At 42.6% G+C, this 26,804-nt stretch overlaps 1 protein-coding gene and 1 long non-coding RNA gene across 5 annotated transcripts in view; one reads left to right on the forward strand and one right to left on the reverse strand.

Annotated features, from left to right (window-relative positions):
* Nucleotides 1–26,804, reverse strand: part of LOC137541406 (uncharacterized) — a 1,168,812-nt gene that overhangs the window by 146,920 nt on the left and 995,088 nt on the right. For all 4 annotated transcript variants that reach the window (XR_011025153.1, XR_011025156.1, XR_011025152.1 and 1 more), the window contains one exon: nt 4,244–4,311. This is a non-coding gene — a long non-coding RNA (uncharacterized lncRNA). The remainder of the gene's footprint in view (nt 1–4,243; nt 4,312–26,804) is intronic.
* LOC137541403 (angiotensin-converting enzyme-like) overlaps nt 1–26,804 on the forward strand; it is a 142,296-nt gene that overhangs the window by 105,328 nt on the left and 10,164 nt on the right. Inside the window, exons 14-22 of the mRNA XM_068262680.1 lie at nt 773–931; nt 2,400–2,484; nt 3,987–4,130; nt 5,908–6,099; nt 12,266–12,363; nt 13,178–13,347; nt 14,463–14,686; nt 21,015–21,159; nt 26,164–26,262. Coding sequence (XP_068118781.1) covers nt 773–931; nt 2,400–2,484; nt 3,987–4,130; nt 5,908–6,099; nt 12,266–12,363; nt 13,178–13,347; nt 14,463–14,686; nt 21,015–21,159; nt 26,164–26,262 — 1,316 coding nt within the window. The remainder of the gene's footprint in view (nt 1–772; nt 932–2,399; nt 2,485–3,986; nt 4,131–5,907; nt 6,100–12,265; nt 12,364–13,177; nt 13,348–14,462; nt 14,687–21,014; nt 21,160–26,163; nt 26,263–26,804) is intronic.

The following is a 26,804-nucleotide window of genomic DNA, read 5'->3' on the forward strand; positions in this document are numbered from 1 at the left end:
GTGGGCCCCGATGCAAGTTTTACATGGGGCCCCCCAAGCACTCGATACATAACCATTGATACGGCGCAACAAAATCTGCCAATGCAACTTCAGTGTCAGAGGTGCAAGAAGGGGATGGGGAACAGTGTGTTAATGTTTACCAATATTCTAAGTATCTATAGAAGTGATTATTATGAGCAGATCAGTTGATGGGGGGGGGGGGGGGGGGGGGGCGGGCTGGCCCCCTCGGGCCCCCTCGCTCCGATGCAGTTGCAACCTCTGCAACCCCTATTGCTATGCCCCTGGATCACTGGCTGTAATAGGTAAAGGATAGGGAGTACTTGACAATCATCGCAGGTGCCTGGGCATAGCTGTGCCACTGCATAGTGTCAAAGGTTGAGGACACAGATAATTGTAGCATCCTGACAAGAGAACAAACCTAACTATAAAGGCAAAAGAAAAATGAAGGCGCACCCATACGTTTCTAAAAGTAAGCTGTGATTTTCCTGAAGGCTGTTTCTAAGCAGAGAAGCGATTTAATTACGAAAGGGATTGTAAAGTTGCACATCAAATACCTGCATGCATGGGCGAAGTCTAATTTTACATGGTAACCCAATGGCTAAGTATATAATACATTATGAACTCTGTGGTAGTGGTATTAGTTGTGTGGTAGTGGTATTAGTTGTATGGTCTAACCGTGTGCTGACAAAGAATTGGAGTGTATAGGAAACAAGTAATTATGGGTAGATGTGAAATGAAGATCATCACTTGATGTGTTTCGCAACTTTTACAGCTCGACAAGAACCTGGCAATGTCCAGCCACACCCTGAAGTATGGAAAGCAGGCCAGAAACTTTGACTACAGTGATTTCCAGGATGAAGAGGTACAGAGACTGCTGAAGAAGCTGAGCGATATCGATAAAGCAGCTCTGACTGAGGATGAGCAGAAAGAGGTGAGTGAATATAGGAAGGTGCTACTGCCCATACACAGGAAAGGTGCTGCTGCCCCTACAGCGCTGAAGCTGGGCCCCGTCAAAGCAACAATGCTATGATGCGCCCAACTCACCGGCGGTGGCACTATATGTATGCAGGGAAGATGCTACTGCCCCCACACAGAAGATGATTTGATTGAATGAAGACTTATTAATGTACTTAAAAAAAAAAAAAAAAAAAAAAAACTGCCTAAAAGTTGCCATAAGCCTTACCGGGTGGTTATTTGTACATTTTTGTCTTGCCCAGCATGTATGTTTATGTAAATGATATTGCCATCAAACACCTCTGAAGCTTGTTTAACTCGTGGGAAAACCGCAATTGGATATGATTTTCAAACATGCTGAACCACCATTTCCCCAAATTTGTCAAGAATGCCTGCTAGTCTCAATAGAAATGACCTCATCCTTCATTCTGCTTAAAGGAATACTATCGATTCATATATTTTTTTCAATTGACACAGGAATTGTTTGGGAAGTGCTGCTAAGAACTGGTGTATACATTTTAGTAGCAACTTCTTTGTTTACTGTTAGCAAAATACATTCAAAGTTTACTGACGCCAAAACTGAAGGCTGACTGAGCCATGAGGAGAGGGGAAACAGGACACAGGAGCTGCAGCTGTTGGGAGCTCTGTTTCTGACTGACGTGTCTGAAGAGAGCAGAGGAAATGTGACGAATTGTCACAGCTTTTTCATACCGTTTTTGCTTTCAGAGTTTGATATGTTTGATACAGGGGCGTAGCAATAGCCATAGCTGCCATAGCAGCTGCTATGGGGCCCTGGAGCATAGGGGGCCCAGTGGGTACTTAATGTATTCACTACAAACTTTTGTGTTACTCCTTCCTCTGGCTTTGTCTCAGTGCTCATGAATTATGTGCAATATTGATTGCATGCTAATGTATATTGCTCAATTAACTCACATCCATAGGGTAGAGGCAGGGGGCATAACTTAAGAGTGCCTCCATCTGAGGGCCCCATGAATGTTTTGCTATGGGGCCCCATGATCTCTAGCTACGCCACTGTATTTGCTTTCTGTAGTCTGATATACAACTCTGGCTGTGCATCGAAGCAGACACCCCTTCTGCAATTGATTTGTCCCAATATAGCTAAATCATACCCTCAATAAATTACAGCTTTTGCCTCTGATATTTAACATGAAAAGTAGGAAAATGTTTACACAGCTACTTAGACATTATTTGTACATTGTCATTTTAGAACACTTGGTTATCAATAGTATTCCTTTAAACTGTCTGAACATGACAAATTCTCTCATCTCTATAACCAACTTGGGAATGTTTTCAAGTGAAGTGAACTGATGGATGTGTATAGCTATTGTGCGCAATATGCTCTTACTCGCTATGCTTATGAAAATGCACATGGACCTTCTTTGTGCAGATGTGCATTTTAAGTGTCTTCTTCTATTCTCCCACAGTACAACCTTATTGTTTCTGAAATGGAAACCATCTACAGCAAAGCCACAGTATGCAAAGATAACAAGTGCATACCTCTGGACCCAGGTGAGGCTGTCATACATTCTTCTGTGGCACTCCTTAGCAGACTGTGGACTGACCTAGCTCTGCACATTCCCCATTAGGCACAATCCCTCAGGTGGGGCACCAGTGTTGGAAGTGCATCCTGTTTCTAGGGAACTTTTTATCCATTGCAGATAAAATGCATGTATCCTAATGTGTTATGAGGCAGCAACATTTTTAAAATGGGTGGCATGTAAGTGTCTGGATAGTGTAATGGTTCTGCCTCTGACATACGAGACCTGGGTTCAAATCTCTGCTTTTATTTCTGTTAAGCCAGCACCTACTATTTAAGGAGTTCTTGGGTGAGACTCCTTAAAGGGGCACTATGGCGAAAAATGTAAATATGTGCAAACATATACAAATAAGTACGTTTTTTTCAGAGTAAGATGAGACATAAATTACTTTTCTCCTATGTTGCTGTCACTTACAGTACGTAGTAGAAATCTGACAGAAGTGACAGGTTTTAGACTAGTCCATCCCTTCATAGGGGATTATCAGGGATTTATTTACTTTGTAAGCACTTAGTAAATGGCAGTTGCTTTGTCCAATTGCCAAAAAACTGTGTAGCGAGCAGGGAAGCTGGCCAGCATCATTGTTTAAATCCTTTTTAGGGAATATATTTATAAAGAATAAAAGCCTTGCTGAGAATCCCCTATGAAGAGATGGACTAGTCCAAAACCTGTCACTTCTGTCAGATTTCCACTACCTACTGTAAATGACAGCAACATAGGATAAAGGCAATTTAACGCTCATTTTACTCTGGAAAAATATGTACTTCTTATTTGTCTACGTTTGCACATATTTAAAAAACAATTTTGGCCATAGTGCCCCTTTAACAGTGCTACTGAGTGCACTCTAGTGGCTGTCTAGCAATCGGTTTGAGTCCGACAGGAGAAAAGCGCTATACAAGTACTGGAATTATGTAGATATGCACAAGGTATAAGGCTTATAGATATTAAGTGCCTAGTGTTGTTTAGTGATGGAGGCAGGATAACTAAAACTAGGTTTATTTACAAGATTCCCCAACTCGCTACATAAGCAGTGTCTTCTTTCCATGTTCCTGGCTAGAACAGAACAGGAACAAATGAGCCACAATGGTATAGATAATCCTGTGCGTTTAGACAAGCATATCAGTGCCATCTACAGGTCAGATGTATGAACACCGCATAAGCTTCTGAAATGTAAATCCAACCCTGTTTTCCTAGACTTTTTTGGGCCTTCCATAAGGAAGGTGATCTGTTCTTTGATGAAGGACGTTTTAAAACCAAGCAGTGTGTCCTTTCACCCTACATAGTACAGTAAAATGCTGTAAGAAATTTTAGCACATCTCGGTGAGGTAAAGTCAATTTAGATACTAATCATTGTGTTGACGCATAGAGTAAAATCTGTGTTTAAAAAAATAAATAAATAAAATAAAGTGGATTGAGGATTTTGCTGAGTTGATGAGCTTAATTCATTTTTTCTTCTTTTTCTGAACGTGTTTCAAGATCTAACTGCGCTCCTGGCCAAGTCGCGGGATTATGATGAACTGCTGTGGGCCTGGAAAGGCTGGAGAGACTCTTCTGGCAAAAAAATGCGTGAGCACTACAAGAAATATGTAGCGCTGGGTAACAAAGCCGCAGAGTTGAATGGTAAGAAAAAGGGGTTGTGGGTACAGTATATGAATATAAAAATGCAGTTACATAGCTGTCCTTACAGGATCTCTACTATGTCCTGATATGAGATGTGAGGGGTGCAAACTTACCAGCTAAATTCTGCCAGGATAGTCTCACTTGGGGATTGCGTGCACAGAGTTCAGAGTCAAGTTGAAGTCTGAAAGTGAGATAAACTGAAGTTAGTTTTGTACATCTAGAAAAACAATGGGCAAACTTCAGACAACCTGCTTTAACGGTAATGGTTAAATTATAGCTCAACGGTTGGAAAGGTCTGTCAGCACAACTCTGTAAGGGCCCATTCACACTTGAGCGTTTTGCCGGCGATTTCGGCAAAACGCTCAAACTCTAGCGCTTTTCAAAGCACTAGTGTAATAAGTCTATGGGCCTGTTCTTAAGCGATTTGCGCAAATCGCCCAAAAATAGCAAACGTGTCGCCTGCACAATTTTCAGGCGATTTCCCAGCGATCGCGTAAGTGTTATAGAAGTGCTGAAACGCGATCGCATAAAAATCGCCGCAGTGTTCAGTGATTTTTCCGCGTGAAATCGTGGAAAAATCACTCCTGCAAAACGCAGGCAAACGCAAGGCCCTAAAGGGTCTCAGCTGGTCTACAACCTTGAAAAAAATCAGCTCCAGCGTGTAAGCAGACAGGTGTTAATCCTGTTGTCCCATACCAGAAAACATATACTTTACAATATGTTGAAGAGATGGCAAAGTAAAAAGTTTGTTCTGAAAAACTACTTTTGCTCTCAGCGTTCTAGTCTAGAACCCCAAACAAGTGTGCTTTGGAATACGGTATATTGCAGACCTAGTAAAATACCCTTCACAGAAGTCTGGGAATCCATATGTGCTGGTGGTCAGTGAATTATAGGTGGTTGGTGAATTCTACCGCTCTATCAGCCATTCAGTGGTGCGGTGTTGAGGCCGCTTTGTAACATGGCTTACTGCACTGAACCGCCTATGCGGCGTTCACAGTGAGGCGGGTGCGTTGCAATATAAGGGTTGCGGTATTGCAGCCATTGTGATGGGAACACTGGATCTTCTCCTCCACTGGTAAATATTAAACCATGATTAGAGTTGGGTCACCAATTACTGAGTTGGTAGCAGCTAAGGCTGCAACTGCTATGTGCGTGACAGTCTTCCTGTACTGACACTTTTTCAAAGGAATGTTAAGGCAGACAGAAAAGTAACATATTCTACAAAACGAGAGTGCATACCTATATATATTGTATGCTGCTTCTATTTACCCCCAGTGCTGCTCAGAAATAGCACTGTGATGTAGTTGTAAGAAACAGTCCCTGCTGTCCACCAACTCTGAAGCATTCCTATGTGTGTCTCACATTTTAAATTGCAGATCTGTTGAAGTGGGTCATAGCACTTGGCTGGTGTAAGGGGGCCTGAAAGGCACAGAACAGAGATGTCCAACTCCAGTTCTCAAGGGCTGAGGTCCTTGCAAATTTTTTTGCATGGCTTAAATACATCGATAGGACTAAAAGACATGTGTGATTTATCATCTCCATTTCTCTGTCCATTATAAACTCTGGCATGGATGAGGCCCTTGAGGACTGGAGCTGGACATCCCTGGCCTAGAACAACCACTGCAAAGCCTTTATCCTAAAGTATTGGCTTGATTGTACTAGATGAGTGACTGATCTATACACGGCTCCTGACGATAAATCCCTTCCACAGTGTTACATTTTGGTTTTATCATTGTAGCCTTTACTTATTGCCTTCTATTTCTGCCTACTTTCACAGGTCATGCTGACAATGGAGCATACTGGAGATCGTGGTATGAGACACCAACTCTGGAAAGTGATGTCGAGAAGCTTTACAATGAGCTGCAGCCTCTTTACCTCCAACTGCACGCTTATGTTCGCCGGGCCCTATACAAGAAATACGGAGACCAGAGAATCAACCTCAGAGGACCCATCCCTGCCCACCTTCTAGGTAAGATGATCTCCGGCCCAGATTTACATCACAGGAGCCAATAGGCACAGATGTCCTGGCACCCTAGACCTCGCCCTCAATCACCCTACAAACCCCGCCGAACCACTTCTCCCTTACTTCCCTTGCCCATCATAGCTACAGGTGCCCCTTAGTGGCTGGATAGTGTAATGGTTAAGGGCTCTGCCTCTGATGTAGGAGTCCTGGAGTCAAATCCTGGCTCTTCCTACTCAGTAAGCCAGCACCTATTCAGTAAGGAGTTCATTGGGCAAGTCTCCCTAACACTGCTACTGCCTACTGAGTGCGCTCTTGTGGCTGCCTCGCAAGCGCTTTGAGTCCGACAGGAGAAAGGCGCTATACAAAAAAAGGAAATTATTATTATTATTAGATAGCCAGAGGTACCCTCAGTAGTAAGTAGCTAGTGATGCGCCCAACTGAAAGGAGATCTCATCAGTAGAATGCTGAGAGCAGGGTGAGTAACCTCTCACTTACACTCTGCTCAAGACTCTGCATAGAGAATGGGGAGGGAGGCACTCTGGAGGGGTGTGAGCCGCCTTTTCATCAACCAGCGCCTGTAGACACGTGCCTACAGTGCCTTATGGTAAATCCGGCCCTGGATATGTTGAGATCTATACTAGAAAAGCAAATGCATATTTGCTTTTCATGTATATTTTCTGAAGCAGTCACTTTCAGAATTTGAATTTCTAATTGAAGAGATCAACTTCTTGCAAATGTAATCACCACAGTTATAATTGCCATCCCTTTGGAGAACAAGTGCACAGCATTTAAAGGGAACCTTAAAGAGACTCCGTAACAAAAATTGCATCATGTTTTTTATCATTCTACAAGTTCCAAAAGCTATTCTAATGTGCTCTGGCTTACTGCAGCACGTTCTACTATCACCATCTCTGTAATAAATCAACTTATCTCTCTCTTGTCAGACTTGTCAGCCTGTGTCTGGAAGGCTGCCAAGTTCTTCAGTGTTGTGGTTCTGCTATGAACTCCCCCTTCCCGACCTCTCTCTGCACACTGCCTGTGTGTTATTTACATTAGGACAGCTTCTCTCTTCTCTCTCATCTTTTACAAGCTGGATAAATCGTCCTCTGAACTGGCTGGGCTTTCACATACTAAGGAATTGCATACAGGCAGAGCTGTCTGCACTCTGCAGGAAGAAACAGCCTGACACTTCAGTGGAAGATAGATGCAGGGGGAAAGAAACACACAAATGATCTCTTGAGATTAAAAAGGAAAGCTGTATACAGCCTGCTTGTGTATGGATGTATTTTCTATGTGTGGACATACTGTACATCAACCTACTTCCTGTTTTGGTGGCCATTTTGTTTGTTTATAAACAAACTTTTTAAAACTGTTTTTAACCACTTTTAATGCGGCGAGGAGCGGCGAAATTGTGACAGAGGGTAATAGATGTCCCCTAACGCACTGGTATGTTTACTTTTGTGCGATTTTAACAATACAGATTCTCTTTAAAGCGAATCCGAGATGAAAAACTAACTATAACAAGTAACTTGTCTATATAGCTTATTTAAAGTTTTTGACAGTTTACACAGAAAATCTAGCTGCAAACAGCTTCAGTAGAATGATTTCTTCCTGTGATACAATGACAGCGGCCATGTTTGTAAACATTATACAGAGGCAGGCTTATCTGCATCTTCTGTGAAAAAAAAACCTAATCCCCCCTTCTCCCTCCTCCCCTCTGCCTCTGAAATCTCTGGCTAGTAATACCTCCCCCTCCTCCTGCCCAGACTGAGCTCCCATGAGCCCTTGCTACTGCCAAGGCTCTCTGAAAAATTGTCGGCGAGGCTTGTTTAGTTTATAGGGACTTAGAGTATTAAAACAAAAAAAGTATTTGGCTTGAGGAATGCCCTATAAACTATAGGAAAGGAACAGAATTATGCAATGAGTAAAAATTCATCTTGGATCCACTTTAACTGAGAGGGATATGGATGTTTCCTTTTTAAACCATACCAGTTGCCTGGCAGTCCTGCTGATCTCATTGACCAAAGTAGTGGCTGAATCACGCACCTGAAACAAGCATGCAGCTAATTCAGTCTGACTTCAGTCAGAGCACCTGATCTGCATGCTTATTGAGGGGCTGCGGCTAAAAGTATTAGACACAGGAGAAGCAGGAGAGTCAGGCAACTGGTATTTTAAAGGGAACCAGAGAGGATGAAATATACATACCTGGGGCTTCCTCCAGCCCCATACGCACGTATCGCTCCCACGCCGCCATCCTCCGCTTCCTGGATCCGCCGGTATCGGGCCCGTCACTTCCGGCAGACGCGGCCAATTCTCCGCATAACAGGGTGCTCTCTCCATACAGATACGCATGTGGCTGCCTACTGCGCAGCCGCATGCGTACGGGTATGGAGGGACCCCCTGTGATGCGGACAATTGGCCGCGTCCGCCGGAAGTGACGGGCCCGGTACCGGCGGATCCAGGAAGCGGAGGATGGCGGCGTGGGAGCGATTCAGGCTTATGGGGCTGGAAGAAGCCCCAGGTATGTATAAAATCTTTTCCTTTTTTCACCCCCCATTCCTCTCTGGTTCCCTTTAAGAGTAAGAATCCATATCCTTCTCAGTTTAGGTTCCCTTTAAGGTGAATGCAAAAGGTGGTAGGAAGCACTGATGTGTAAAGACTGCATGCCCAGACACCAAACCCAGTGTCTCTCTTGGGGTACAGTAATCAATAAATAGGTCGGCACCCCCAGAAGTAGTTTACAGCTCTTTTTTTCATAAGAGATTAGGCAGCAGTGACAGACTGCCGTTTTGGGCAATCTTAGCCCCTTGTTTAGGCTTGAAACCCACTACAAGTCGCAAATTGCCAGCGTTTTTAGTGTTTTGTGAACGATTTCATGAGCGGTTTCCAGCGATTTTTGAGTTCCAACCCTTAAACAGTTTTAGCTAAAGCAGTTTGCGTTTCGGGCACTCCAAGCCCTTTTTCAGTCTGTCACTGCTGCCTAATCTCTTCTCAAATAAAGAACTATAAAGTACTTCTTGTGGCGCTGACCCAGCATTTAAGATGGACCTGAGTAGTCCATTAACCTCCCAGGCGTTCAATTGCCCCAGGATTTCTGTGCAAAAAGTGCTCCAATTAATTTTTATAACCCTTTTTTTCCTGTAACTTGCCAAAATGTGTCAAGCAAGGGTCTAATAAAAAGTGGAGGAGAGTATTGTGTTTGCAGCATGTATTATAATGACGTGCATAACCGTCAATACCGCCAGGGAGGTTAAACGATAAGAACAAAAAAAATGAAAGGACATGAGGATGCATTAATATTAAACCCAAGATTTCACTACTGCCACTTTGTATAAAGTAACCATAAAATCCAGTGCAGACTGCCAACTTTCTTATAAACCTCTTCATAATTTGTCTCCTCCATACATTTTCTCATAAATCTCCAGATCCCATCAATATACAACCTTTGCTCCGTCCCCAAGCTCTACACATTAAAACCTTCAAGTTCACCCTTAATATGCACCACTTCAGACAAACCTATACAGTAATGCATTCCTTCAGACACCTCTAACATCCGTGACAGCTTTTAAAAAATTAACTACAGTTCCGCTAAATCACCCATCACCTTGCTTAGGAATCCCTCTCCAGCTCCTTTTAGATTGCAAGCTCACAGGTGTATTGCCTGTAGTGCAAAGGGGTAATTCCAAACTGCTAAGAATTCACAAAAACTGAATGCAAGATTATAGCAAACCTGATGGGGGGAAAAAGAAGAAAAAAATGAATAAGATAAACCACTGTATCTGAAATCCTAAACATGCGCACACACGCACACAGTTTTGAGGGCTTGTTTCTTTGAAGGAGGGGTCATAGGATGGGCGTTGCATAGGATGAGGGGGCAGCACTAATGATGATCTGTAGTTGCGCATGTGAGTGCGAGATGCGTGGGGTTGTTAGGTCTTTGTAGGACCGAAAAGGGTGGCTGGGTATCTGCTGACCAGGTAAGTTATTATAAGTCTGTGTATTGAAATGATAAACTACAGTCTTTTTTTTTTTTTTTAACAAATACATTTGATTTTTAAACCAATAACAGCAGAGAGAACAGTACAGTCGTGGACCCAGGAATGGGAACAGTATAAAGACAAGTAGTCAACAATGAAATTGTGCCTATGGTATTATAAGGTACATACTTATGCATTAACCACCCACAGTTAACAGAATGTCAGTAGAATGAGGAATAAATATAAATATATTTGTCAGCTGCAACAATAAAATCTGTACAGTGGGTTGCAAAAGTATTCTGCCCCCTTGAAGTTTTCCACATTGTCATATTACTGCCACAAACATGAATCAATTTTATTGGAATTCCACGTGAAAGACCAATACAAAGTGGTGTACACGTGAGAAGTGGATTGAAAATCATGCATCATTCCAAACATTTTGCTGCAATTACAGCTGCCAGTCTTTAAGGGTATATGTCTACCAGAGACTGAAATCCTTGCCCATTCTTCCTCGCAAAACCGCACCAGCTAAGTCAGATTAGATGGACAGCGTTTGTGAACAGCAGTTTTCAGATCTTGCCACAGATTCTCGCTTGGATTTAGATCTGGACTTTGACGGGGCCATTCTAACACATAGATATGTTTTGTTTTAAACCATTCCATTGTTGCCCTGGCTTTGTTTAGGGTCGCTGTCCTGCTGGAAGGTGAACCTCCGCCCCAGTCTCAAGTCTTTTGCAGTCTCCAAGAGGTTTTCTTCTAAGATTGCCCTGTATTTGGCTCCATCCATCTTCCCATCAACTCTGACCAGCTTCCCTGTCCCTGCTGAAGAGAAGCACCCCCAGAGCATCATGATGCTGCCATCACCATATTTGACAGTGGGGATGGTGTGTTCCGAGTGATGTGCAGTGTTAGTTTTCCACCACATGTAGCGTTGTGCATTTTGACCAAAATTCCATTTTGGTCTCATCTGACCAGAGCACCTTCTTCCACATGTTTGCTGTGTCCCCCACATGGCTTGTGGCAAACTGCAAATAGGACTTCTTATGCTTTTCTGTTAACAATGGCTTTCTTCTTGCCACTCCTCCATAAAGGCCAACTTTGTGCAGTGCATGACTAATAGTTGTCCTATGGACAGATTCCCCCACCTGAGCTGTAGATCTCTGCAACTTGTCCAGAGTCACCATGGGCCTCTTGACTGCATTTCTGATCAGCGCTCTCCTTGTTCGGCCTGTGAGTTTAGGTGGACGGCCTTGTCTTGGTAGGTTTACAGTTGTGCCATGCTCCTTCCATTTCTGAATGATCGCTTGAACAGTGCTCCGTGGGATGTTCAAGGCTTTGGAAATCTTTTTGTAGCCTAAGCCTGCTTTAAATTTCTCAATAACTTTATCCCTGACCTGTCTGGTGTGTTCTTTGGACTTCACGGTGTTGTTGCTCCCAATATTCTCTTAGACAACCTCTAAGGCCGTCACAGAGCAGCTGTATTTGTACTGACATTAGATTACACACAGGTGCACTCTATTTAGTCATTAGCACTCAACAGGCAATGTCTATGAGCAACTGACTGCACTCAGACCAAAGGGGGCTGAATAATTACGCACACCCCACTTTGCAGTTATTATTATTTTTTTTAAATGTTTGGAATCCTGTATGAGTTTTGTTCCACTTCTCACGTGTTCACCACTTTGTATTGGTTTTTCCTGTGGAATTCCAATAAAATTCATGTTTGTGGCAGTAATATGACAAAATGTGGAAAACTTCAAGGGGGCTAAATATTTTTGCAAACCACTGTGGCAAAGTACTAGTTGGAGCGAAGAGTCCAGGACTGCATAGGTAGAAAGTTAGGGAAGTTATGAAGGAAGTGAAGATGAGAAAGTTAGGAGGGAAGAGAAGTGGCCCCAGGGCCCTCATCAAGCCCACGTCCAACTACCGTAGTGCCACTAAAAGACAATGGTTAGAAGTAAGCTACTGTTTAATAACTTTAAATTGCAAAACCACTTGTACAGAGGCCATCTGTATTTTAAGACCACTTTATAAATAAAGTAGTATTTTCTTAAGAACTTTTGTGTCTGACAAGTGCTGAGCTAAACGTAAGAGAAAAGAAATCTATCTACTCAGTGACGTAGATTAGATTATATTGCGGAACTACATAGTTCTTGCAAAAAAATGTCAATTACTGTAAATTATTTTATTTTTAGGTAACATGTGGGCACAGTCCTGGTCCAACATATATGACCTCCTAGTCCCATATCCTAATGCCGCGCAGGTAGATGCTACTCCAGCAATGGTGGAACAGGTAAGTTACTGTAAACGATATGAAATATTTATTCAAAGCACACCCATTACAACTAAAGTTCCTGTGTGCCAATCTTCTACGCAAGTTCTTGGAACACTGTTTTGTTTATATGAAAAAAAATCAGCCTTTTTATCAATTAGTTTATACTTGCTTATTGTAGGCAAAACTGGAAAATTATACATTTTGGAAAGAGGCCTAAATGATTTGCAGTGACTCCTTTAGCAGGGACATCATGCCACCCTTAAAGTGGATCCGAGATGAAACTGACAAGTAACTTGTCTATATATCTTATCTAAAGTTTAGATAGCAAATCTAGCTGCTAACGGCTTCAATAGTTTGATTATTTATTCCTGTGATACAATGAGAGCGGCCATGTTCTGTTTGTCACATTACACACAGGTAAACTGATAGCATCTCCAGCCCTCAGCCTGTGAAAACTTAACTCTCCCTCTCCTTCTCCCTCCTCCCCTCTGCCTCTGAAATCTCTGGCTAGTATCCTCCTCCTCCTGCCCAGACTGAGCTCCCATAAGCCCTTGCTACTAAGGCTCAAAGTGCCTTGGCACTCTGGAGAAGCTGTGGGCGAGGCTTGTTTAGTTTATAGGGAATTAAGGGAGTATTAAAACAAAAAAAGTATTTGGCTTGAGGAATGCCCTATAAACTATATGAAAGGAACACAATTATGCAATGAGTAAAAGTTTATCTCGGATCCACTTTAACCTTTCCCATGACAGTCTGAGAGCTTCTGTAATCTTTTGCACTGTAGAAGCTATTTCACATGCCTTGTTGTTTTCCCCACCTTTCTATATTCTTACAGAAATGGGATGCAAAGAGGATGTTTCAGGAGTCGGACAATTTCTTTACTTCTTTAGGACTTCTCCCTATGCCACCGGAATTCTGGGAAAAATCCATGATTGAGAAACCTGCTGACAGAGATGTGGTCTGCCATGCTTCTGCCTGGGATTTCTACAACCGGAAGGATTTCAGGTAAGTGGACTGTTACAGATGACTGACTGGAGGGGGTGTCACTGCATATATTACGGTTTTATACAAAGGGTGGGATTGAGACATGTCACAGATATAGTATGGAGTCTTCACCAACTAAGGATAGGATAAAGCTTCACCTTATCTCTGCCCATAATACCTTCACTTTCCATGAGTTGCCTCCAGCTCATCGAGACCGCTATGAGGAGCAAAATGGGACCATAGTATTTATGGCTGATGTGCAGATTTGTAATCATCATAAAGCAGAAACCATTTGGCTATCATGCCCATATAATTGAAATTACTAAATGGACTAAATAAATTAAAAAAAAAAAACCTAAAACAATTCTGCTCAGAATTCAACTAATTTCACCCATCAATCATGTTAGAAATGGACGACTCTGTGCTATTTGTAGACACTACTGTGTCTGCAATGATGGCAAACTGCATACATCTGTGTATAGAAAACAGATGCTACCAGGGCCGGTTCTCTCGTGAAGCATTTGCATCAGGCTGCAAAGATTACAGGGGAAGCATGTTTGTACGGTTTGCACTAACCGCATGTAGTCAGAGTAGGAGAAGTGAGAGGAGAGCGAGGTGAAGAGCTCATCATTGAGGAAAAGCAGGTTGCTGTGCTGTGTGAGGATTCTGACAGTGAGCGAGGAGGGGGGAGGCAGGAGAGCAGCAGTTTTCACCTGACTTGCACAGCAGAAGGGAGGAGGTGGCACTGCTGTCCTGACTGAGGAGGAATGGAGTGGCTGAGGGTGAGGCGTTTGTTAGTCACAGACTCACAGCCAGCAATTGTGCTATTGTGTTGAGCTGCAGCATGTCTAGTGAGAAGATTAAATGAAGCAGAGTAAATTGTCATCTGTGATCATTACAAATGGGGGGAGCACATTCTCACAAGTTTGCCTCAGGCAGCAAAAAGTCTAGAACCGGACCTGGATGCTACCTTCACAATATTATCTTTTATCTTCATCGCACCAGATGAGCATCCCTATACAGTCAGGACACCAGATGCCACTGCATATGTTCTGACCCACGGTGTTGGCAAAGTCTTTCCAAGATAAAGGATCTAGAATTAGCCATTGACACAGGGTACTTTTTTTTTTTTACAGAATTAAGCAGTGCACTGTAGTCACCATGGATGATCTTATCACAGTTCACCATGAGATGGGCCATGTTCAGTATTTCCTCCAGTACAAGGATCAACCAGTTTCATTCAGAGAAGGAGCCAATCCTGGTTTTCATGAGGCTATTGGAGATGTGTTGGCCCTGTCTGTGTCCACTCCTAAGCATCTCGCCACCATTGGTCTACTGGATGAAGTTCAGGAGAATGAAGGTATATGACTTTTTAAAGGCTACAATTATTTAGTTCTGTCATCAGGTGCAGAAGACTCGGGAATCTGGAGATACTGGCTGCATTGGGCTCTATTCACAATCCTTTTTCCCATGCGGAAAACTGCTTGCGGGAAATTTGCGACCAAAATAAGACCATGTTGACATTCGAAAAATGTTCCGCATGTTTTTTTTCCCGCATGTGGAAAGTACGGTAAAAGTTCGCAAATAATGCAGGAAATTACTGCAAAAGTCGATCATTTCTGCAAAAGATCCAAATTCACAATGAAAAAGGGGCGCATTATTTCTGCCTTAAGTACCGATTTTATATCACCTACAAGTAGCTGGTGATATATTTTGCTTTCCATTGACTTAAAGGAGAACTGTAGTGAGAGGTATATGGAGGCTGCCATATTGATTTCCTTTTAAGCAGTATACCAGTTACCTGGCAGTCCTGCTGAGCTATCTGCCTGCAGAATCGCACCAGAAACAAGCATGCAGCTAATCTTGTCAGATCTGACAAAAATGTCAAAAACACCTGATCTGCTGCATGCTTGTTCAGGGTCTAGGGCAAAAAGTATTAGAGGAAGAGGTGCAGCAGGGTAGCCAGGCTACTAGTATTGCTTAAAAGGAAATCAATATGGCAGCCTCCATATACCTCTCACTACAGTTATCCTTTAAATGGAGGCTAGAGCGCTGTTTGCTGGACTTAAAAAAAAAAAAAAAATTAAATAAATTTAAAAAAAAAATTGGGGACATTTCTTCATTGAGACTTATTTTCTGCATGTTGACCACCAGTTAACGCGTTGCCACACACTTTTTCCGCAATATGACCCGCATGTGGAAAACATGCGGAAAAATTTTAGTGAATGTGGAAAAAATGCGGAAATTATAGCTGCTGATAATTTAGTGGTAAAAAAAATCCTTTACTGCTTGTCTGATTGTGAATAGTGCCCATTGATGGATGAATTGTACATGGGCATTTGGCATGGTTCACCTGTGGAGACGTACATATCAAAACTGCACTGGAAAACTTGGGCACAAGGAGAAGACTTTCCTTGCCAGGGGCGTAGCAATAGGGGTTGCAGAGGTAGCGACCGCATCGGGGCCCTTGGGCCAGAGGGGCCCCGAAGGATCCTGCCTCAACTACAGAATTAGCTCTCTATTGATCCTGTGCTCATAATTATTACTTTTATAGATACTTTGAATAGTGGTAATCATTAACAGCCTGTTCCCCATCCCCTTCTTGCACCTCTGAGACTGTAGTTGCCTTTGGCAGGTTTTGGTGCGTCGTATCAATTGTTATGTATAGAGTGCTTGGGGGGGCCCCATTGTAAAACGTGCATCAGGGCCCACAGCTCCTTAGCTACGCCACTGCTCCTTGCTCTAGCTATTCTCCTTTCTATTTAATAATACATTTCCCTACTGATGTCTTAAATTATTTTCCTGCGTAATTTCAGAGTCTGGCTATTACCAGCACCCAAATTACACAGTGAGCAAGTGCTGCTATATCTGTAATTAACTTTATGGCAGCAGCCAAATCCTCGGTGCAACACCCAAACTGTCTCACACAAGGAGGTACTAGTGTGACCTTCAAGTCTGGTCTTAAGTTATTGTTTGCTATGTCAGTCCAGTTCAACTCGAGGCTCATTCTTAAAGTGAAGCATACTGTGAATCCACTAAACATGAGGTCACTAGGGTCCATCCCTTAGCACTCCAGCACTGATCATTGAACTAGGCCACACCCACCTTATGGTGTGAACACTTGAGGGTACTTCTGTGTGCACCAATTCTCATTCAGGACCTAAACTCAGCAGTACAGCAGCAGAGCACAAAAACCAGTACATAGAAGCACACAAAGACCACCCTTTACTTTGTTTATACTACATGGCAGTACAATAATTTGTCACATTTGTTAAGGTAATAAAATCAAGTAACCATGAAAAAAATCATTCTCTTAAAGCGGATCTGAGGCAAAAAACTAACTATAACAAGTAACTTGTCTATATTACTTATCTAAAGTTTAGATAGTTTAGTTTACACAGCAAATCTAGCTGAAAACAGCTTCAACAGTTTATGATTTATTCCTGAGGGTAGCCATGTCCTGTTTGTCACATTACACACAGGCAAGCTGATAGTATCTCCAGCCCTCAGCCTGTGAAAACTTAACTCCCCTCCTCCCCTCTGCCTCTGAAATCTCTGGCTAGTAACCTCCTCCTCCTGTCCAGACTGAGCTCCCATAAGTCCTTGGTACATGAGTCTGAGAGTGCCAAGGCACTCTGAAGCTGTGGGCGAGGCTTGTTTAGTTGATAGGGAATTACAGTAGTAAAACAAAAAAAGTATTTGACTTGAGGAATGCCCTATAACTATATGAAAGGAACACAATTATGCATTGAGTAAAAATGTATTTCGGATCCACTTTAAGCTTGCCATACACTTATAGATTTCTACCCAATGTTCCAAAAGGATCAATGCCTTTCTGAAATGAATTTATTAAGAAATCAGTCCCTACCTTACACTGCACATCCATTTCCAATAGATTCCAGCAGGGAAAATCAATAGAATTGCAGAGTTGCACTGTTCTATGCAGTGCAAAACTACAGGTCCTTCTCAAAAAATTGTTTTAGGAAAGCAAACGTTTGTTTTTCTTAACATCTTAGTAAGGGGGCTTTTAGGACCATTGTAGTCCCTTACACACCCCAATGAGTTCTGGGTCACCATGAGCTTGCTGGTTAGTCTGTGCCTCTCGGATTTACAAGCCCTACTCCATAGAGCCAAATTAATCCATGCCATGCACTGATGAGGATCAAACCATCCGAAACAGTCTGTATGCATGTTGGATTATTATGGCTCTGTACATATTAACAAGCTGACACATCATTGCATTCCAGCGGTTCTGGAGGTGTGTTTAGCTTCTAAGGGCACAATGGTTAATTTGCATATATTCAGCAGTGGTGCCTGGGAGACATCTCGAGCTCACTCCAACCTGAATTATCGCAAATTCTTTCTGTTTTAGGAAAGCAAACTTTTGTTTTTCAAAAAATTAGCATATTGTGATAAAGGTCATTATTTTCTGTAATGTACTGATAAACATTACACTTTCATATATTTTAGATTCATTACACACAACTGAAGTAGTTCAAGCCTTTTATTGTTTGAATATTGATGATTTTGGCATACAGCTCATGAAAACCCAAAATCCCCATCTCAAAAAAATAGCATATCATGAAAAGGTTCTCTAAACGAGCTATTAACCTAATCCTCTGAATCAACTAAAGGTGTGTATGAGGATCTGCAGATATCATAGACTATGAATGCATTTTTCAGGAATGGATCTTTTGCAGGAACAGATCTTTTGCAGATAATCTTTTGAATGTATACAGGCATCTTTGTGTGCAGCATCTTGCAAAGATTTTATCTGATGGGGAGTTCAGCTCCATAAAATAGACTGTGTAGAGTATGGCTCTCATACTACATGGAAGGGGGTAAAATAGGTCTGATATCTTTCATTTATCTTTCAAGTGTGTATGTAGCATAACTCTAATCACCTGCAAAACATTCCTGGTTGATTACTCAAAACCGGAATCAGGGGTACGACTGTCGACCTGACTGCTGTCCAGAAGGCCATCATTGACACCCTCAAGCAAGAGGGTAAGACACAGAAAGAAATTTCTGAACAAATAGGCTGTTCACAGAGTTCCCACCTAAGTGGGAAGTCTGTGGGAAGGAAAAAGTGTGGCAGAAAACGCTGCATACAAAAGAGGTGACCGGACCCTGAGGAAAATTGTTGAGAAGGACCGATTCCAGACCTAGGGGGACCTGCGGAAGCAGTGGACTGAGTCTCTGGAGTAGAAACATCCAGAGCCACCGTGTACAGGCGTGTGCAGGAAATGGGCTACAGGTGCCGCATTCCCCAGGTCAAGCCACTTTTGAACCAGAAACAGCGGCAGAAGCGCCTGACCTGAGCTACAGAGAAGCAGCACTGGACTGTTGCTCAGTGGTCCAAAGTACTTTTTTAGGATGAAAGCAACCTTTGCATGTCATTCGGAAATCAAGGTGCCAGAGTCTGGAAGAAGACTAGGGAGAGGGAAATGCCAAAATGCCTGAAGTCCAGTGTCAAGTACCCACAGTCAGTGATGGTCTGGGGTGCCATGTCAGCTGCTGGTGTTGGTCCACTGTGTTTTATCAAGGGCAGGGTCAATGCAGCTAGCTATCAGGAGATTTTGGAGCACTTCATGCTTCCATCTGCTGAAAAGCTTTATGGAGATGATTTCATTCTTCAGCACAACCTGGCACCTGCTCACAGTGCAAAAACCACTGGTAAATGGTTTACTGACCATGGTATTACTGTGCTCAATTGGCCTGCCAACTCTCCTGACCTGAACCCCATAGAGAATCTGTCGGATATTGTGAAGAGAAAGTTGACGCAAGACCAACACTCTGGATGAGCTTAAGGCCGCTATCGAAGCATCCTGGGCCTCCATAACACCTGAGCAGTGCCACAGGCTGATTGCCTCGATGCCACGCCGCATTGAAGCAGTCATTTCTGCAAAAGGATTCCCAACCAAGTATTGAGTGCATAACTGAACATAATTATTTGAAGGTTGACTTTTTTTGTTTTAAAAACACTTTTCTTTTATTGGTCGGATGAAATATGCTAATTTTTTGATAGAAATTTTGGGTTTTTATGAGCTGTATACCAAAATCATCATTAAAACAATAAAAGGCTTGAACTACTTCAGTTGTGTAATGAATCTAAAATATATGAAAGTATAATGTTTATCAGTACATTACAGAAAATAATGAACTTTATCACAATATGCTAATTTTTTGAGAAGGACCGGTATAGGCCATTGATCTGTCAATGCTCTTGCCCCACCCCAAATTTTAAATTTTCCATCCTGCCCAGTTGATTTTTTGATTTTGACTGAAAAGCGATCAAAAGTATTGATTTGACATTCTGCAAGGAATCGAATAAGAAAATCAATGCGTATGGCCACCTTTAGATGCTGTTTGGTCACAGGCCAATGAAAAAAATACCAGGGATTTTTTTTTTGTTTTCTTTGCTATCCTTGTCGAGGCTCTATAGGTGTTTTCAGTGACATATCCACCGGTGTGGCAAACGCTACAGAAAGTCCTGGAAGCTGTAGGTCCCTGCTTCCTCCCTTCAATCTATGGGTACCCTTCAGCCTCGAAACAATCATGCATCAGATCTGACAATGTCAGAAACACCTGCATGCTTGTTCAAGGTCTGTGGATAGAAGTAATAGAGGCAAACGATCAGCAGGATAGCTAGGTAACCGGTATTGTTTGAAAGGAAATAAATATGGCACCCTTCATATCCTTCTTGCCTTAGTTGTCCTTTGTCTTGATAACATGTGAAGGTGACTGTCAGTGTGTGACTGCAGTGAAGAGGAGAGGACCAGGAGCTGAAGGGGGTACCCGGTAAACGTTTCTCTTGCACTACAGTGGATTAATGGGGGTGAGGGTAGTGGCAGCTTTTTGTCAGTGGTGGACCAGTATTATTATTGTGGTTTTGCTTAGTATGGGGGGAGGGGAGGTTGGTAAGGTTGCTGAACTAATTAAAAAAATGATGGGCACACATGGAAGTAGGGGGTATCTAGGTGGCTGCACTTGTCTTGACACTGGGTGTTGTCGTATGTTAAAATGTAAAATTAATATCTAGACCAGGGGTCACCATAGTTTTTTGGTCAAGGGCCAGGTCAATATACTTCAGACTGCTGGGGGGCGGAGTATACATGAAATGATGTAGAAAAAACATAACATTGAGCCTACGTATTGTAGACAGCGCCTATTAACATGGGCAGCCCTAATGTCTCCCATTTAACCAGAGCAGATGTTATGCCCCCAACTCAGCAAGTACAGATATTATGCCATCAACACAGCATGTGCAGATAGTATGCCCTCCAACATAGCATGTGCAGCTATTATGCCACCAATACAGTGCAGATATCGTGACCCCAACATAGCAAGTCATATGTGAGCCATAATGTCACCCAATGGCCAGCAAAAGCTTGCAGCACAACCCAGAAGCCAGCAAAATGACTGCTTTCTGGCTTTAATGTGTAAGGTTGGTGCCAGAACTGTTATTCTATATGCAGGCCATCAATATTTAAAGATGCAGCAGACTGCATCTATAATAAATTTCGTGTGGGGGCCGGTAAAAAAGCCTCAGCGGGCATTTGGCCCGCGGGCCTTAGTTTGAGGACCACTGATCTAGATTATGCTGCTATAACTAATAATGAACCTCCAGTTTTTGGAATAAAGCCTACTCTCTGGGCACCTAACCTGTGACCTGTTTGTCTCCCTAGAAAGTGACATCAACTATCTAATGAGTATTGCACTGGACAAAATAGCCTTCCTGCCTTTTGGATACCTGATGGACCAGTGGCGCTGGAAAGTATTTGATGGAAGAATTCCTGATACAGAGTATAACCAGCAGTGGTGGAACCTCAGGTACGGTCTCACTAATTTTACTTCTGTGCACTCACAGGCCCCACAACCCCCCAGACTCCACATAAAGCTGGGGGTCAAGGATCTTACTCATGGTGAGAATTCCTCTCCGGTTCTAGACGCTGTCTTGTCTAACCTTGTACTGGGCTACTAAATATGCATTTATTATAGTAACCAGTGTTCCTGACTCACTTCTGTTATAAGACCCTGACAGATATAATCTTTTATTTGTCCAGAGTGGGAAAATATTTTGGTTGAATTAGAGCTCCAGGCATGCTGTTTTGTCCACTGTGGACAATGGCTGCAAAAATGTTTCTCAAAGGAAAGACCAAGTTTTTTTTTTTTTTTTCCCCTTCTGTAAATTTGTGGCAATATATATATAAGTGGACCCAAGCTTTTGCAAAGAACAGACTTGGAGGCTCTTGGCCCAACTACAGACCTCCATGTATTTACTCCACATCAATTGCCTGAAGGAGCGGGGTCACACATGCGAAACGTGTTGCATTATACCCTGGAGTATTTAAATAAATTTGTTCTATAGATTAATGGCAATTCTTGTCTCCTTGGAGGAGGTAAGTCCACCACTACCCAAGTTTTTTAAACTTTAGATAATTTCCATCCTGTTGGTGCCTCTGTATCCATATTACGCTATATTAAGTCCACTCTTGGTGGAGGGGGTGTTATCCCCTTTTCCTCATCTATGGAGAGCGACTTCTTAATCCTGAGTGGTGTCAGGTCTAATCCCCCCCCCCCCCTGCTAATTCAGTGGTTGGTTTTAGGCAACCTTGCTTTGAGTATAGCTTCATTACTCCAATCACGAGGGATGTTGATTCATAAAAATGGAATGTCAAAAAATGTAAAAAAAAATTTAAAGTACACTTCCTGGTAACTTCCAGGATAGTGTACAGTGCCATCTAGTACCAAAAAGTAATCAGTTAAAATTAAATTTAATATTAAAACCCTATTAAACCCCACACCTCCCCCGTAGCTGCAAAACATTCACACTTAAAATAAATAAAAAATACATAGTTACCTTAGGGACTGAACTTTTTTAACCACTTCACATCCAAGTGTGTTTCACCTTAAACACCAGCGCAATAGTGCTCATTTCATTCACCTATAACTCTCTATTACTACTTATCGCAACAAAACAATCTATATCTTGTTGTTTATTTTTCCGCCACCAATTAGGCTTTCTTTGGATGGTACTTTTTGCTAAGAATTATTTTATTCCAACTGCATTTTAAAAGGAATAATAATAAAACTGGAAAGTTCATTATTTCTCAGTTTTTGGGCATTCTAGTTTTAAAATAATACTCTACTGTAAGTAAAGATCAAAATTTCAATGACGACGAATTATTGCACAGGGAATACAGTAGCAACACGTGAATCAGATTTGACCCAATCCGCCCTAATTGTGCCAATTAATAGGTAAGTAGATTACTACCATACATCAATGACCTATACAAATGTAAAAATAACTGTGTACAGGCGGGTGTCTTTGCTGATCCCCCCACACATGCAAGTCACTGCAGTATGTCAGAGGTGGGGTGTAGCTGGCCCTGAAAACCTGCACACAGTTATTGATTTAAATAAAGTACCTATCAGTACTATGAGACACAAATTGATTGGAGGGTGGGTAAAGCAGACGTGTCAAATGGTGTATGCAGTACATGAGGCATCAAGCTGCTGGGCCATGTGGTCGGCGCAGCTGAGAGATGCACTCAGACAGCACGACAAATGCATCTACCCATTAACACCTTAATTCAATTGTTAAGTAACAATATGAGGGATAACAGTAGAACAAAGGAGTACACCTCCTCTGACAGCGGGAGCCAGCGGTTAAGCGTCCGCATAGGCGGACATGCCCTCAGCTATACTTAGTATAGCTGCGGCGGGGAGTGGCATGTGTGGCGGCAGCCGGCGGAGATCTTCAATCAAGATGTAACAGGTGATGGCAAGATTAAGGCAGGGAACACACTCGACTGTTTTCGTGCGCGTTTTCTGCACAGAAAAACTGAGAACTCATGTTAATCAATGGGCTAGTACACACTTAATATGATGTTCGCGCGCAGAAAAAGACATTCTGCATCCTGATTCTACACATTTTGTCAGTTTTCTCTATCAACTACATCAGCTGCTGTGAAAAAACGCACGTGTTTTCCTGCATAGAAACATACTTGGTGTGCAGAGAAAGTATGCAAAAAAACGCGCGCAGAAAACAGACAAGTGTGTTCCCTGCCTAAAGGATATCGGTGTGGGAATTTTTTTTTATTTTTTTTTAAGGTGCAGGTGAGTATTTCTGGTTAATTTAGACTAATAAAGGACTTTTTTCGTTGTTGTTTTTTATTTCATTTAACCCTTTGTGGAAATGGGTAATGGGTACTTTGTATCCCTATACTCATTTCTCCTGGGAAGGGGGGCGGGCATCTGGGGTCCGCTTCCTAAAGGGGACTCCCAAATGCCACCATGACCCCCCCCACCCCAGGAGGTCCTGGGGCACCGGAGGTGGGGAAGAGCCCCTTGTCCATGGATTGGACAAGGGCTCTGGGGGGAGGGAAGAAAGGGGAAGGCTTGGCTGCCCCCCTCCCCCCCCCCCCCCCCCCCGCAATACCATGGACCATATAGCTCAGGGTGTGAAGCCAGTTGGCCAGGGCTCCGCATTCTGGCTATCCCAGCCTGAATGTGAGACAAGGGGTTAAATATGCTGGGGGGGGGGGGGGTCACATCTTATCTCCCACTATCTGAACATAAAAAAATATAAATTTAAAAAATATATTTTTACCACTAACTTTTTTTTTTTTTAAACAAATCCTGCAAATTTGGTGTTTCTAGGGTGTAATGCTTGGGGATACACGGTACCGAGCAGCAGATCCAGCCAGCTGATAATATTCAGCTGGTCCGATCACGCTGCTCGACCCCCGCCGGCGGACAATAGCACGGAATCGAGCAGCTGATAAGGAATGCCGGCGGGGACGAGCGGTAATCGATCTTTCCTCCTTTGAAATTTGAAAATGGATTTTCTCCAAAACTATAAGGTCTTTTTGAGAAAAAGGTTTCCTCTGTTCCCACTATTATTATTATTAACGTATCTGGCAAATTTGGTGTTAATACGATGTAATGGTGCTTTGCTATTAACAGCTAGTTGGCGGGTTTTTAATCACAAATCACGGGCATGCTCCCGGATTTTTAGAGGCAATCACGGGTAAACTCCGGTCAGAATTTAAGAGGCCATTTCAAATCTGGATCAAAATCATGGCCTATCCGTTTTTTTTTTTGTTTTTTTTTTATACAGCCTTGGACGAATTTATTCGGATCTGTGATCAGGGGTATCCGAGCATCACTGGTGTACACTGTTTTTGCTTTTATGGGATTGTAAGTAGTGATGGACAAAAAAACCTGAAAAAATGCACCTTTATTTCCAAATAAAATATTGGCGCCATACATTGTACTAGGGAAATATTTTAAAAGTTGCAATAACCAGGACAAATGTGTGGGTTTTATGTACAGCAGAACATTTTTATTTTAAAACTACAATGGCCGAAAACTTGGATACAATTTTTTTTTTTTTTTTCAATTTTTTTCTTAGCAAATTCTTAGCAAAATGTACCACCCAAAGGCAGCCTAATTGGTGGTGAAAAAAACAAGATCTAGATAATTTAGGTGTGATAAGTAGTGATAAAATTATTTGCAAATTAATGTGAGGAGCGCTGACAGGGAAAATTGCTTCAGTTCTTAATGGGAAAATACCTGCAGGCTGAAGTGGATGCATCTGTGTTAGTAGGGAATAGCCTCTTTCAATTCTATTTTAATTACCTTTTTATTACACATAGCTGCCTTAATTATGCATGACACTTTGCTCTATGGTGCACATTTTTATTTATTGAACTAAAAAGTGGCAAACAGAAAAGCGTTGTGATGACCATTTTCTGAGTTTACAGGTAGAGATAAACTAGCAATGACACAATCTCCTTGCCTCTTGCTCAGTGAACATAGAGTAGGAGGTGAGAGGGGCCATGCATGTTGTTTGCATGAATTGAAAACTGTAGCGCTGTAATGTGTTGCCATACAGTTATTCCTTCCTTTACTGTGCGACAACCGTATGGCAGCTTATCATGCTGAAGCACTGTCTATAGGGAGAAATGAGCCATAGTGACTGTCGTAGGAATTAGATTGTGAGCCACTCTGAGGGACAAGACAGTTTTACTCTGTACAGCGCTGCAGAAGATGTCGATGCTATATAAATATTAATAATAGTGGCAGTATTAAAGGGACTCCGAGCAGTGCAGAAACTATGGAAAGATGCATATCATTTTAAAGCTCTTTCTCCTCTTTCCAATGATATATAAACCGCCGCCCTACGCCTTTTAGTTTTCACTATTTTCGCGATTGAATTTGCGGCGGCCGCGATTTCAATCGCGAAAATAGAGAAAACTAAAAGGCGTAGGTGTTGTCAGAAAGAGGAGAAAGAGCTTTAAAATGATATCCATCTTTCCATAGTTGTATTACACAGGGCGACTTTTTCCTAAAGTCAGCAGCTCCATACAGCAAAATGGAGCTGCTGACACTGGGGAAAGTGTCGTACTGTGTAATACAATGTAACCATGGAAAGATGGATATCATTTTAAAGCTCTCTTTCTCCTCTTTCTGACGACACCTAAATCGTCAACCTACGCCTTTTAGTTTTCTCTATTTTTGCGATTGAAATCGCAGCCGCGGCAATTTCAATAGCGAAAACTAAAAGGCGTAGGGCGGCGGTTTATATATCATTGGAAAGCGGAGAAAGAGAGCTTTAAAATATGCATCTTTCCATAGTTTCTGCACTGCTCGGAGTCCCTTTAAGGTTCTCCTTGACCACCTGTCCCACAGGTAGTTCATGGTAGTAGTGTAGTGCCACAGGTTGGTGTTAATGATATGTTGATGATTTCAGGCTCCTCCTGGTAGATACAGCTGAAGATGTCTTACAAATCGTTTTTTTTGTTTTTTTTGTTTGTTTTTTCAATGCAGATTGAAATACCAGGGACTGTGTCCTCCAATCCAGAGGTCAGAGGAGGATTTTGACCCTGGTGCAAAATTCCACATTCCAGCCAATGTTCCATACATCAGGTAACACTCTGGCATTGCCAGTCAACTACATTTTGTACAATCTATTGACTTTCTAATCACAAATCAGGTGAAACCGGTTTAGTCCCCCAGACGGACAATTCAAGTTATTTCAACATCTATATCTGCATATATGAAGCTTGTTTTTCTAAACAACCATTAGTAGTAAGTTGTATAAGAAAGCGATCAGAAAAAATAAACCTTCAGATGTAGACCTTTAAAGGGAAGGTTCAGGGACACCTTGCAAAAAATAAAAATCGATATCCACTTACCTGGGGCTTCCTCCAGCCCGTGGCAGGCAGGAGGTGCCCTCGCCGCCGCTCCAGAGGCTTCCGGTCGTCTTCGGTGGCCGACCCGACCTGGCCAGGCCGGCTGCCAGGTCGGGCTCTTCTGCGCTCCAAGGACGGGCTCTTCTGCGTCCCACGCAGGCGCGCTGACGTCATCGGACGTCCGCCGGGCTGTACTGCGCAGGCGCAGAACTACTGCGCCTGCGCAGTACAGCCCGGCGGACGTCCAATGACGTCAGTGCGCCGGCGTGGGACGCA

The sequence above is a fragment of the Hyperolius riggenbachi genome, chromosome 12, assembly GCF_040937935.1.
Source record: "Hyperolius riggenbachi isolate aHypRig1 chromosome 12, aHypRig1.pri, whole genome shotgun sequence".
NCBI lineage: Eukaryota > Metazoa > Chordata > Amphibia > Anura > Hyperoliidae > Hyperolius > Hyperolius riggenbachi.